General features: G+C 36.1%; 1 protein-coding gene across 1 annotated transcript in view; it reads right to left on the bottom strand.

Moving 5' to 3' along the window:
* naa15b (N-alpha-acetyltransferase 15, NatA auxiliary subunit b) overlaps positions 1-12,990 on the bottom strand; it is a 25,686-nt gene extending 12,696 nt beyond the window's left edge. The window contains exons 1-5 of the mRNA XM_079614974.1: positions 12,707-12,990; positions 4,969-5,053; positions 4,572-4,676; positions 3,521-3,678; positions 441-575 (exon numbers count right to left, since the gene is read on the bottom strand). Coding sequence (XP_079471100.1) covers positions 441-575; positions 3,521-3,678; positions 4,572-4,676; positions 4,969-5,053; positions 12,707-12,760 — 537 coding nt within the window. The 5' untranslated portion in view covers positions 12,761-12,990. The remainder of the gene's footprint in view (positions 1-440; positions 576-3,520; positions 3,679-4,571; positions 4,677-4,968; positions 5,054-12,706) is intronic.

Below are 12,990 nucleotides of genomic sequence, written 5' to 3'. Positions count from 1 at the left end.
TAATTGAATGATTAATAAATAATATACAAGCGAGTGTCATTGAGATACTATTATATTTTATTATTCATTTTTAATCAAGTTTTATTTATTTTTAGTATATCAAGTTAAAGAATGTACAAAAAAAGGGGAAATGCCTTGTTTACACCTGTAGTTTAAGTTTTTTTATGTTAATGTTGTACTTGCATTATATTTTATTTCAATTTATGTTTATTTTTATATACAACAATGTTTTTTTATGGTTTTAATTACCTTGATACAAGCTCATAATAAAAAATAAAAAAACACTTGTACATACTACAAACCATTGTTTTAATTTTTCAAATACATTATGCAGCATATTGATATATTAATATGTTCATTTGTATACTAACATTTTGGTATTGTGACAACCCTACATGATTAAAAAAAATTCTGTATCTGCCCGTCAGGTCTGTATCTACCTGTTGTGTTTTTCTAAACTCCTCAATGATTTTGGCGGCCATCTCGTAGTCCTCTAAGAGGTGATACGCAATGGCGTAACCAATCCATGACGCTCGCTGGGCTGGCCGCAACTGCAGCAGCTGATACCGGGTCTCCTATAAGAGTCAAAACAGTCAGAACAAAGGTGTTAGGTTTTAAAAAGCTTTTAAAGGGTTTAAGCTCTTGCTGAATGGAAAGGAGAAATTATAGCTTTCAAAACAATGCAACAAAGTACCATCTAAAACTACTTAAAGCAACAGTGGAGCAATATTGCACAAAGCCCAAATCTGAGGCTTTCATTTCAGTGGTAAAAGCAGGTATCAGAGTAGCCTGAGGCTATGAAACATTACACAACCACTTTATCATACCGCAGAAAACAAAGAAACTAAGACACACGAGAAGAGTAGAGAGAAACAGGCTCAAGAGACAGGAAATGGACATTGAGTCAAGGCCCCTGTATTTGGCCCAACACACACACATGCATCTTTTGTTTCACCTCAACATTGTGCAAACATTAGGAGCTTTTTTTTAATTAATTACATTAAAGAGCATATTTTCCTTTAAGAGAATATTTGAGAGCATATTCCACAATAAATGAAATACACACTACTGTTCAAAGGTTTGGGGTCATTAAGATTTTTTAATGTTTTTGAAATAAGTCTCTTTTGCTCAACAAGGCAGGATTAATTTGATCAAATACAGCAAAAACTAAAAAAAGTAATATATTGTGAAATATTACAATTTAAAAGTAACTCGACAGTGATGGCAAAGCTGAATTTTCAGCAGATTTACTCCAGCCTTCGGTGTCACAAGATCCTTCTTAAACTTCTGCTGCTGATTTGATGCTAAATAAAGATTTCTTCATCAATTTTTATGAATAGAAAGATCAAAAGAACAGCATTTATTTGACAAAACTTGTACATTTGCAAATGTCTTTTACAGGCTCGTTTGGTCAATTTAATGCATCCTTGCTGAGTAAATGTATTTCTTTATTTAAAGGGCACCTATTATGACATTTAAAATGTTCCTAATGTTGTTGTGGGAGTCCCCAACAACAGTTTTACATGCATGCAATGACAAAAAACACTTTTGTTTTCGTATAATATGCATTTATTTTTACCTGATTTGCTCACCGACTCCCAAATGATTCGTTCAACGACTCGTTTTTCAAACCCCTCCTTTGCGCGACGCTAATCTGCGTTGATTGGTCAGATGATCCAGCAGTGTTTACAGAGATAATACTTATTTTTAACACGGAGTGCAATGATGCTTTTATCAATTAAATTATATTATAATAATGATTATAGTCCACTGCTTTATAGTTTGTAGTAAAAAACGAAAAATAAGATAAAGAATTTAATGTTATGTTAGCGAGCATAGCCCAGAGTTCATATTGTAAAAGCACAATCAGTCTTTGTTTGCATTAGCCCGATGCATAAACATAACGTTTTTACAAAAAAAAAAAATGCAGTTACGTTACTACGAGGTATTATTCTATTCTTTAGACAACTCCGAAAACAACGACAAACACTTCACATATCTCAATACAATTGCCATTGAAGACCTAGAAGCTAAACGGTGCTTACTCAACAAACAAAATAATTATTAAGCATGCTACATAAAATATAAAAGCAAAAATTATTAATAACACTTACAGGTTGTGATACGGAGGAGGAAACTGATGCAAATACACTTAGAAATGAACCTTCCTTCAATATCAGCCAGCTCGCGAATCCAAGTTTGATTGCATTTAAAAAGCAATCGTCTTCAAAATGACGCGAACAAAGCACAAGGCTCGGACTATACTTCTGTGGTATAGTGAATTGTAGCCACTTAGTCTTCAAATGCTCCTCCTTGGGCAGATGAAAAAAGTTGGCTTTTGGGAGTCGCACTTCAGAACACAGCGTCTCGTCGCCCTGATGTTTTCAAGTTTCCCTGGCCTTGGAGTGCAATAAGTGGGCGTATCGTATTCAAATAACTTGACAAGTTGACGTCATCTAGTCAGAGAAAAAGCTTCGGTCTTCTAACGATTCATAAAAATGACTCAGAGTCGACTCTCACTTTTGAAAGACAATAACTTTATATACGGTGCACTTTCATATTTCAAACTTTGCAGGATGTTTTTGTTCACTTAGATCTATGTTACACACTACATGAAAGGTAAATTTCAAAATTCCATAATAGGTGCCCTTTAAATAATAAATAATGTCATAGCCATTTTCATAATAACAATAAACTCCTTGATTTAGTACTGGATTCACTTCAAAGAGTTTCCTTGCTGAATAAAAGACATTTCAAAGTTCATTTCTTTTTTTAAATCATAGGGGCTGTTTACACCTGGCCACTTCATGCGTTTTCTGTGATCAGATAGCTATCCGATCGTGAAACGACCAGGTGTAAATGCCCTCCGAAACGCATTCGAGACGGATTTGAATCCGATCGCGTAAACCACTTCATGAGGAAGTCACTTCATTCCAGACAAAACTGGACAAAATGCATCTGGTTGTTGAAACCACATATGTAAATTTTACTCCTCCCAAAAACGCTAAAAAATAAATGCGTGAGAGCGTGTTATAGGCTATATGTCATGTTATAGTCACATACGACGACGCTACTGCAGCACGCATCACCGCAGACGAGCAGCTGAGCATCTATTCATCAAGCCAACGTGCAAACTATCGCAAATCAAAGTGAAAGTAAGTCGCAGACACTTAACACAATTATCTACATTAAAAGAAACAAAATGATCTTACCAGGGCTGTTGCCGCTCTCTCTTATAGCGATTTATAGATTTTGAAATTTTAGCTGATTATCAATAAAATGCCGCTTATAGTTGTTGCTTTCGGTGATGTGAACTCCATTAAAATATAGCGTGCGAATTGAAGATCGGATTAATATCAGTTTTGCAAAAACACATTTATGTGAGGAGGTGTAAATGGAATCGTTTTGATAAATCAGATAGCTATCCGGTCTGAGAAAACGCATTAAGTGGCCAGGTGTAAACAGCCCCATAATGAGCCCAAACTTTTGAACAGTACTGTAATTGAACACACATCCTCACCCTGTAACCCTCCAGGTCTCTCATCTGGATCTGCAGCAGGGAGAGATCTCGAAGGATCTGCAAGTTGTCTTTGTCCCATTTCAGAGCGTTTCTGTAGCACTTAATAGCCTCATCGTACTTCTTGTCAGACCTCTGGAGCAGACCGTACACGTGCCAGCCTGAAAATGTCACATTAAGGAAAGCAACCAGTTTGCTAAGAGAAACAAGACTAGAGAGCTGATGACAGTCAGTGCTGTGCCCAGAATGATCACTAAAATTCACAAAGCCCAAGGCAAAATATTTGCCCCCGGACTCAATGAGGCAGCTATACTGGGGACAACAAAAATTATCCGCATATATAATGAACCCCTTGCAAGAGACCATTTTCCTACAATATTAAGATGTCTATATGTTTTAATTTATTTTGTGGGAGGTAAGAAGGTAGAGATAGTAGGCAAAAAAGTTATATGGACAACAAGTTTACAATGTTCTCAACAAGGCCATTCCACACTAATAATAATTTTAAAAAACTACCGGTACTTGGTAGTATTAAGCTGACAGTGTCTTTTGTCTATCCATTGTCAAACATTTTGAAGCATTTTTAAATTGAATAAATTGAAGCTAATAAATTGAAGCATTTTTGGTATAATTTTGGTAAACTTGAGGTAGCTGTATCATGTAGAAACAACCAATAAAATACAGTAATTATTATATTCCAAAATGTATTTTCTTTCTACATGAACCTCCAGAATGTGAAGCATTTGACCAGCAACGAGGAAACGCCACACTATGTGTAAGGCTCTCCAAACAGTTCGTGGTGTTACTAACTGCACATCATTGTCAGACACAGGGCAGGAATTTTGGCTGTGCTCCATCTCCCCCCTCCACCGACAACGACAGGCTTCAAATTGAGACAAATACTGGAGTGTTAATTCTGCTGCTGTGAACATGAGGAAACAAACTCATTCCATCTGCTCCAACACATAGACCATTACCATACTCCACTCTGCATGCTGGAGGTTAACACATAAATGTCACATTGAAATCTTTCAAACACTAGCTCCAAGGATACAGACGTGGCTCTTCAGGTCATTTCGGAGACCTCTGCGGACAAGTTCGTAGGCTTCTTCTTTCTTTCCCAGGCAGTTCAGGGTCAGGCCTTTCATCGCCAGCGTCTCTGCACAGATCATAACCTTTAACTTTTCACTAATTAAGCCCCAGTAAACTTACATGGGTTTGGTAAACAAATGTCTTAGCTGCAGTCTAAATCTATATAGACAAGTATGTTTTATGCAGTAATAATGAGCAATATGACCCAATTGGTCATTCTGCCCAGTCACTAAATATACTGTTTTGTCAATACATATGGACATGTTGGAGTATATATTGTTCAGAATGTGCTCATTTCAATTAGATTTGGGTCCATGTTATTCACATTAAACTGTATTTAATCCAAGTATGGTTCTTACCTCCATGTTCTGAGAACTTGGGATTGGAGAGAATCTGTTTGCAGAATTTCAGTCCATTTCTGTACTGCTTGTGCTCATAACATCGCTGATGACAGAGGGGGAAAAAAACGATTAATACAAAAAAATATAAAGAACAACACAGTTTTTCCCCGCAGATGATTTTCATGATCTTTATTATTAGATTGACCGATATTGACTTTATAACTGATAGCCTACAGATTAGGCCTATTTGCATGTTTATGTGCCCGATAACCGGTATACAGAAATGATATATTCTTTATGTTTTTGATAGTTATAACAGCACAGAACTGAACAAAACTGTTTTAACACTTTTTTTCCCTATACTGTAATTTCACTTCCTCTTTCCATACATACCAAAAATACTTCTACATCAATAAATAAAGGGGTCTGAAAGAGCCCTGTTGCTTAAGTGTCTCTTTTAGTGTCAACCATGGACTGGAGTTGAAAATTAGCAGTAGCTATAAACTCCTCTTGCATAGCATCAGTCACAGACTTGTTTTGTACTATGTTTAATTGCAATGTCCATGTCAAATAAATGAATAAATAAAAATAAAAATAAATAAAAGCTTTGATCAGGTAAACAAACATGTAAAAATAATTCTAAAAAACAACAACATTCTAAACAGCATTGCTACTTTAGTGCAGCTTAGTACTCCCAGTTGCATCTTTTTATTTATAACAACAGCAGTAATATTAACAATAGGCAAAATACATGTACAGTAGTTTTTTTCAAATAGAGAGAACATCAATAAATGACAGGCAAGTCTATCAACTTTGCACGGATATAAGATTCATTTTAAACTAGTTTTAAAAGTTTTGTGTTGTTTAATAGACTAAAGAGTAAAGCGAAAGGAAGATGGTGGAATATTTGCTGAAATACGCATTGCACATACATCGGTGTTCAGCAAAATAAACAAAACACATACATCATCGCTATTACCGAGTCCATCTCATCTCGGAATTATTATTAATGTTTTGTCGGTCTAGATTATAAACCATTTACCACAATTTAGCTAATATATTAAATGGATTCATTGCATTTTTACTTTAACTCTGGGTTTTTCCTGAATAAACTGCAAGCGCAGAGCTTTTGGCAGTACCATCTGTATCTTCTCTTATGGTTAGTGCTTTCTAAAGACAACCCATAGCTGGCTAACCTTGTGTGAGGGTGCGCTTGATAAACGCACATGCTCACGCTGTCCCCTGCAAACACTGTAAATGATGGTAATTTACTTTGAGTAGTTCTATTTGGAGCAGCTTCTGTTTCCTCTATTACACAGGCCTCTGCTCAGCTAATAGGTGGTGAGATCACTAACATCACCTCATTCTGTCAGCAAATCTGGAATCAGCTCTTCGACATTCAATACAGCACTACTGACTACTGGCATGGTTTCAAATCAATTCAGAGCATCCTACATACAACAGCCTTTCTAAATTAAAAATAGAGGCTTGAAAACTATTAAAAGGGCAGTCCCAGTAGATTTTAACAACACGATATGGACTCGAGTTGCTAACTTTGTGTTAGTGGCTAAGTACAATAGAACAATAAATTCAAAAGTACACCACCTACTCCATTTTCCAATGAAACTGCAAACGATTTAGTTTCTAAAGTTTGTATTTAAAGCTGGTATTACATGGAATATTATAAAGTTGCAAATCATGATGAATAACACATCAGAGATTGATTTATAAAAAAAAAAAAAAAACAGCAATAAGCCAAATAGGAGATTTCAGAAGCAAAGCAAGTTGTTATATTTGGATGAAAAACTAACTTTTTCCTTTAGAAAAATATGCACAGAATGATTAATCTTTCAGAATAAGAGTTTTTCCTAATTGAATATCGGTTTTGAAATCTGATACAGGAATTTGCTTTGCTTTACTTAATAAACTTTACTCAAATGTAACAGCCATTCATGCTCAAATGAGATATATATATATATTGATATATATATTAGGCTTGCTGCGATAGAGTTATCAGCACACCGATTAGATCACCTGCCGACCGCGGCACCCCACAACTTTTATTCCAGTGAAATAGTTTGTCTTTACTCTTTAGATGTCAACACCTATAAACAAAACATAAAAGTTAATATACTTGTCATTCATGTTCTCCATTTGAAAACATTAGACTGTCAATTTATTTTGCATATTGTTAATATTAATATTTTTTTTTAAACTGCTGTGTTTTACTTTTATTATTGTTTTTATTCAATTTTATATTCATATTATAAGTAAAACATGAAATAAACATTGGTTCTGCATATCAGTTATCAAACGTATAAACATACAAATTATAATTGGTATTGGTTATAAAAAAAAAGCAATATTGGTTGGGGCGTGACGATACACTTAGCTCACGAGACGATACACAATATTGGGTTTACGAGAACGAGACGAAACAATATTTTAAAACTTTAAGAAAATCTTTAATGACAAAACATAACTTGGAAATGTTTTATATTTTTACAATATTAAATATTTTGTTTGACAAAGTCACAAAAAGCAAAACAATGTGTTAATAGATAGACTAAATAGATTGATAAATCTCTGATGTCCCCAGAGTGTGCGTGTGAAGTTTTAGCACAAAATACCCCACAGATATTTTTATATAGCATGTTAAAGTTGTCACTTTTTGAGGGTTTGCAAAATCGCACCGGTTATGTACATTTTAGGGTTGCTGATATCACTAACCCGGGAGGAATGTTGTGTAGTCCCTACCAGCCGTTTGTTGTAGTCCTTTTCTTTAAAAGCAAATATCTTCCTTTGCTTTGAACTTTGAGCGTTGTAACTTTGCAGATGTTGTTTATGCTCAAACAGCAGCATTACACACTAACTAAAGTTAGAAAAGTGAAATCATATTCAACCACCCCTTTAAAAGGTCTTATTAGATAACAATGAGGAAATAATAACTGATTCAAATAAAATATCAAAAGCAAATATGGTTTTATTTAACAACACTTAAAATACATAAAGTAAATACACACAATCAACTTATGTATAAGTTAATAACAAATGCCAACAGAGGGCGCCAACGGCCTGGTGATTGTTGTTACATTTTACAGCATGATAAAATCCTTGTTTAATATTGGCCTAACAAATGTCCACTTATTCTTTAATTTTTGGCCGCTTCTTTATGATAGAAATGCTACAGCCACTGTGATTTCTTGAACAAGAGGACATCAAAACACGCAAACTCAGATCCTATGTTGGTGTATGTTTATAAACGATTACATTACAAATCTGATTAAATTAGACACGTTGAATTCCCAGATGAAAGTTATAAGCAACCCAAACTCACAGCATATGGAGAGATGGAGTTGAGACGTGTAAATGATAATATATTTTTTTATAAAGGAGCATTTTTTTTTCAATTAAGCTATAGTATTTATTTTGTGTATTTATACCAAATGTATTTAGTAGGGCTGTAACGATTTACGATATTAAACCGAAATCACGACACTCAGATCCACGAACCTGTGTCGCGGTATGAGAAGGCAGATCGCGATCGACACACCCCTTCCCAGACTTAGGCTATCTTTCTCATCCAGAATAGATCCTAGGGCTGTGACGGGGTCTTTTACATATTAGGTATGGGAATTTCAAGCAAAAATAATATTCGAAGATCGCTGGGTATCATTTGATTATTATTATTCAAAAATCGCACCTCTCCCCCACACGCACACACGCGAGCACACACAAGCAAACACCAGAGCAAAGCGCGCGGTGTTTGCTTGTATGTGTGTGTGTGTGTGTGTGTGGCACAGGCGCGCGCGTGAACTGGAGCTCACCTCATAAACGAATCGAAACTTAGAAAGCTTGAAATACGTTTACTTGATTTAACGTTAATTCAAAACATAAAGAAATGGCTGCTTAGGCTAATTCGTAGGAAGTGTGCATTTCTCTATATAGGCGCGTTCACTTTGTGGCAAGCGTTATTCCTGCGCTTGAGATGCGGGTCATGCGGAATAGGCAATATATTATTTGTGGTTTACAGCACAGACAGTAAGCCTCGGTTACCTCAGAAGAATTTTTAACATGCTCGAATCATCTCCACAATGGAGTATAGTTCTGTTTGTTTTTCAAAAGTATTTTGTTACAAGAAAACAGAGTTATAGCTTTAGCTATTTATTTATTTATTTGGCTTTTAAAATCCTCCCTCCTCGCAAGAATCGCGGTTTGTATCGAATCGTGGGTCAGAAATCGGGATACGAACCGAATCGTGGGTTTGCTGTATCGCGTTACAGCCCTAGTATTTAGGCAACTGTTTTTCATACAAATACCATAGAAATCATAGTTACATTTTACCATGGTAATGTTGTGCTATATGCGTGGTTTTAACTGTGGTTATCATGATCTAAATATATGCTACATGGAAGACCATGGTAAAAAAAAAAAATTTAAACTCAAATATTTAAAGATTTCATATTTTAGAATAAAATAAACTTTTTACTCGCCTTGTCTGTTTTTAAATTCACCTGCACTTTGCACTTTATTAATAAAATAATGTTTTCGTAGACGCTTTCTGTCACAATTGGATCAGTGTGCGGCTAGCCACTCTCTCTACTCCCATATTTTAGAATATAAAAATTTTAACGTATAAAACTGAGGTTGTTACAATTTTTAAAGAGGTTACTGCTTTTTTGAATGAAAAAAACTTACATCTGCATCCCAACTCAAGCTACTGTCAAATGTGCATTTCTAAGAGACGAAACATGTACCGGTAATACTATTAATATTGCAGCAGCCAGCACTGCAAACTGTGCTGAACAACACACACGTCAAAGTCAGGCGACACACACCTGTTTCATGACTTTAATCAATATCACCCGTTAGGACATGCAGAAACTAAGATTTTTTTTTTTTTCAATTATAATATTTATTATGTTAAGGAAAAATTACTGGAAAAGTGTAAAAAATTCATGTTCTGCCAATAAAGAGTAGGCCAGGGCTTGACATTAACTTTTTGAGGCACTTGTCCTTCGGACAAGTAAATTTAGGTTTCACTTGTCCATACACAAAAGTCACTTGTCCGGGTAAAGATTTATAATTTTAGCACTTATTTTTGATAAATGCCACTTTCTACCCGGCAGAGGCTGATTTACCAAGGAATACTTTAAAACGTGTAGCTACTTTACATCTGAACATTAGCTAATATTTAACTATGTACATTTAACCAATGAAAAAGATGCTGACACGGCTGCCGACACTAGCTAGCTAACGTCACTTACTTGTCAGCCGGGTTGGGTTGCCCCCGACAGACCATTACTCCGTCTTCATAAATAACCCAGTCGAATTCATTTCCATTTGGTGACAAATTTTCGTTCCCGTTTTAATTTGTATGGTGCTGTTGGTGTAACTGTAAGATGACTTGTTTTTGGAGCTTTTCCTGGCACTTTGAGGCAGGTAAAAATGTTTCAACTTGGACCGACTCCTGATTGGCCAATCAAAGCATTCTGAGTTGGACGCTGGTTCGACGGGTTGTGGGGAAAAAAATGTGTTTGTTTCAAATTGGTCAAATTAAATCTGTAAAATAGACGTAATGAGTGGCACATAATGTGAAGTAACATGGCATTTTATTTTGTTTGAAATTTAACTTGTCCAGTGGGACAACTAATTTTCACTTCCACTTAATTGTCCTACAAAAAAATCCACTTGTCCCGGACAAGCAGACAAGCCTTAATGTCGAGCCCTGGTAGGCCTAGTTAAAGCCACAATAAACGGACTGGTTTCTACAACTGTCGATACTGATAATTAGCCCTAAATAGAACTAAGGTCCAAAATGTATAAATGTAAGTGAATTGAACACACAATATAATCTGACTGTCCCTTTAATTCTCTGGCAGTAGAAAGCAAATCTGTGGCTCCACGTTCAGATGATGATCTTGAGTCCCTCAGACAGCCCTAACCGAGGGGTCAAGGTAATGTTGCTTCAGCTTAGCATATCCCCATTACTTGTCTGTAAAAATAATCTTTTTACATTGACCATCAATGTGATTTGAACAATTGGCTCAAAACAATAAGGCAGGAGAACAGAGCGCCCAACCATGAGCAAAGGTGGTAGAAGTACCAGCTGGGGTCTGTCCTCAGGATTCATCACAAATCTAGATTCACTGTCTGCCAACATGGTAAGAGTTTCTCAGACTCCAAACCAAACAAATACAACATTTCAAAGAGCAGCTGCCAGGGTAAAACCTAGTTACACGCATGAGGTCGAAGAATACAGTCATGGGGGAAAATAACTGATTGTCCTATAACACTTTAAGATTCATTAAATAATGCATTAAAGTTAAAAAATATCTAACTAGTAGTCCCAGTTCTGGAAATTGTTTATTTCTAATTATTTTAGTAAATATTTTAGTAATTATTATAAAATATAAATTCAATTTCAGAAGTGTTATGCAGTACTTATCTTTAAATTGAATAGTGTGATATCTAATCATACAGGCACCGTTCATCAAATAAAATCCATAACCTTCAACTACCAAGTTTGGCTAAATCAGTCAGTGGATTCATGATGACAATGTGATCCTAAGTACTGTACTGAGCCTAAGTATATAGTATTTTACAAGATAAAAAGTTCACATAAAGAACTAGCCTACTACTACTGCAGACTGCATATTATTATCTAGAGTAGAATAAACTCTTTAGAAAAAAACTAAAAAAAAAAAAAACACAACAAAACTAGAATCTTCACTATTGCATGATTGAATAAAGTAAAAAAAAAAAATCATTGCTTATCAGTTTTACCAAAATAGCAGTTGAAAGTCAATAGGTTTGGATACAAGTGAATACTAATGAAAAAAGTTATATGCATGCTATGCAAAATACAATTGTTCGTTTTGTGGGGGTGGAATGACAGCATGGCAGCACTGAGTTTCAATTAAGGTTATGCATGCATGTAAGCCTATCATGCTTCTCAAGCTGTCTACCATCCCCACATCCAACTCTAATAAATGTAAAGGTCTGCAATAAACGAAAACCATGTAAAGCCGTTCAAATGAGTGTTATGAAACATGGATAAAACAGCCAAAATGCAGCTAACAGAAACGCATTCATTTGTCAAGAGGCCTGACTGCTAAAAACTAAGTTTAATCCATTGCATATTAGTGGAGCAAAAATAATGTACGCTATGACAGTGAATCGGAGTTGTAAGTGTTTGTAGCTCTGAAGTTGAGCATCACTTAACTCTCAGGTTTTCCTTCAATGTCCAAACAACGGAAACACTCCAAACATGTTGAGCTCATCCCATCTTCTCAAACAACTCTGCAAAGCTCGCAAAATCAAAACTCCACCAAAGATGTCATTTCAGAGAAATACCCTGAGTATCTTTAAAAGTGGTTTGCTGGATGAACAGGCCACGAAACTGACTTCAGCCACTGACATTAGCCTCACAGCAGAGCACTTGACTGAATAAACGTAGTTATATTGCCATTTATGATCAAATAAATGAAGACTAAACTCCCCGTACGCTTTTATTCAACCAATGACAGCCTCTTTCCATCAGCATTGTGTCTGTATGTTAAGCTACATTAGCACACTGACAGCTAGCAGCTAACAGGCTAAAAAGCTAACCTCCATTTGACAGAAAGAGACTCTTTTGATAGTTCAGTTTCGCACGAACTAAAAACTAGCTTTAGCGCAGAATCACATTCATGATGGTTGCCCACAGGCTTTATTTGTCGGATGGATGTTTTTGTACTGGAGCATTAGCACTCACCAGGATCCTCTTGAACAGAGCGTTTTCTTTGGGAGGCAGAGTGACTGTCGGCATCCTTTACACTCTCTATATCAGCACATGTGAAATGAGTGCGGGTGTGTGAGGCAGCGTCTTCCCCGTTTTTTACCCCCTTGTTCTCTGAGTCCTCGCTCGGCTCGATTTAGTGCCCGTGTCAGACTTACTAACCCAGCCCTCACGTGGTGACAGAAAAGCCCCCTTTGAGCCCAAAATGGCCGATGCGGCGCTTCTCCTCCGGGTCAAGCTGCTTGACTGCTCGCCGCCTC

The sequence above is a fragment of the Phoxinus phoxinus genome, assembly GCF_949152265.1.
Source record: "Phoxinus phoxinus genome assembly, chromosome: 6".
In the NCBI taxonomy this organism is placed as follows: Eukaryota; Metazoa; Chordata; class Actinopteri; order Cypriniformes; family Leuciscidae; genus Phoxinus; species Phoxinus phoxinus.
Note: the sequence above shows the minus strand (reverse complement) of the source record. Positions and strands in the feature narration are given on the sequence as shown.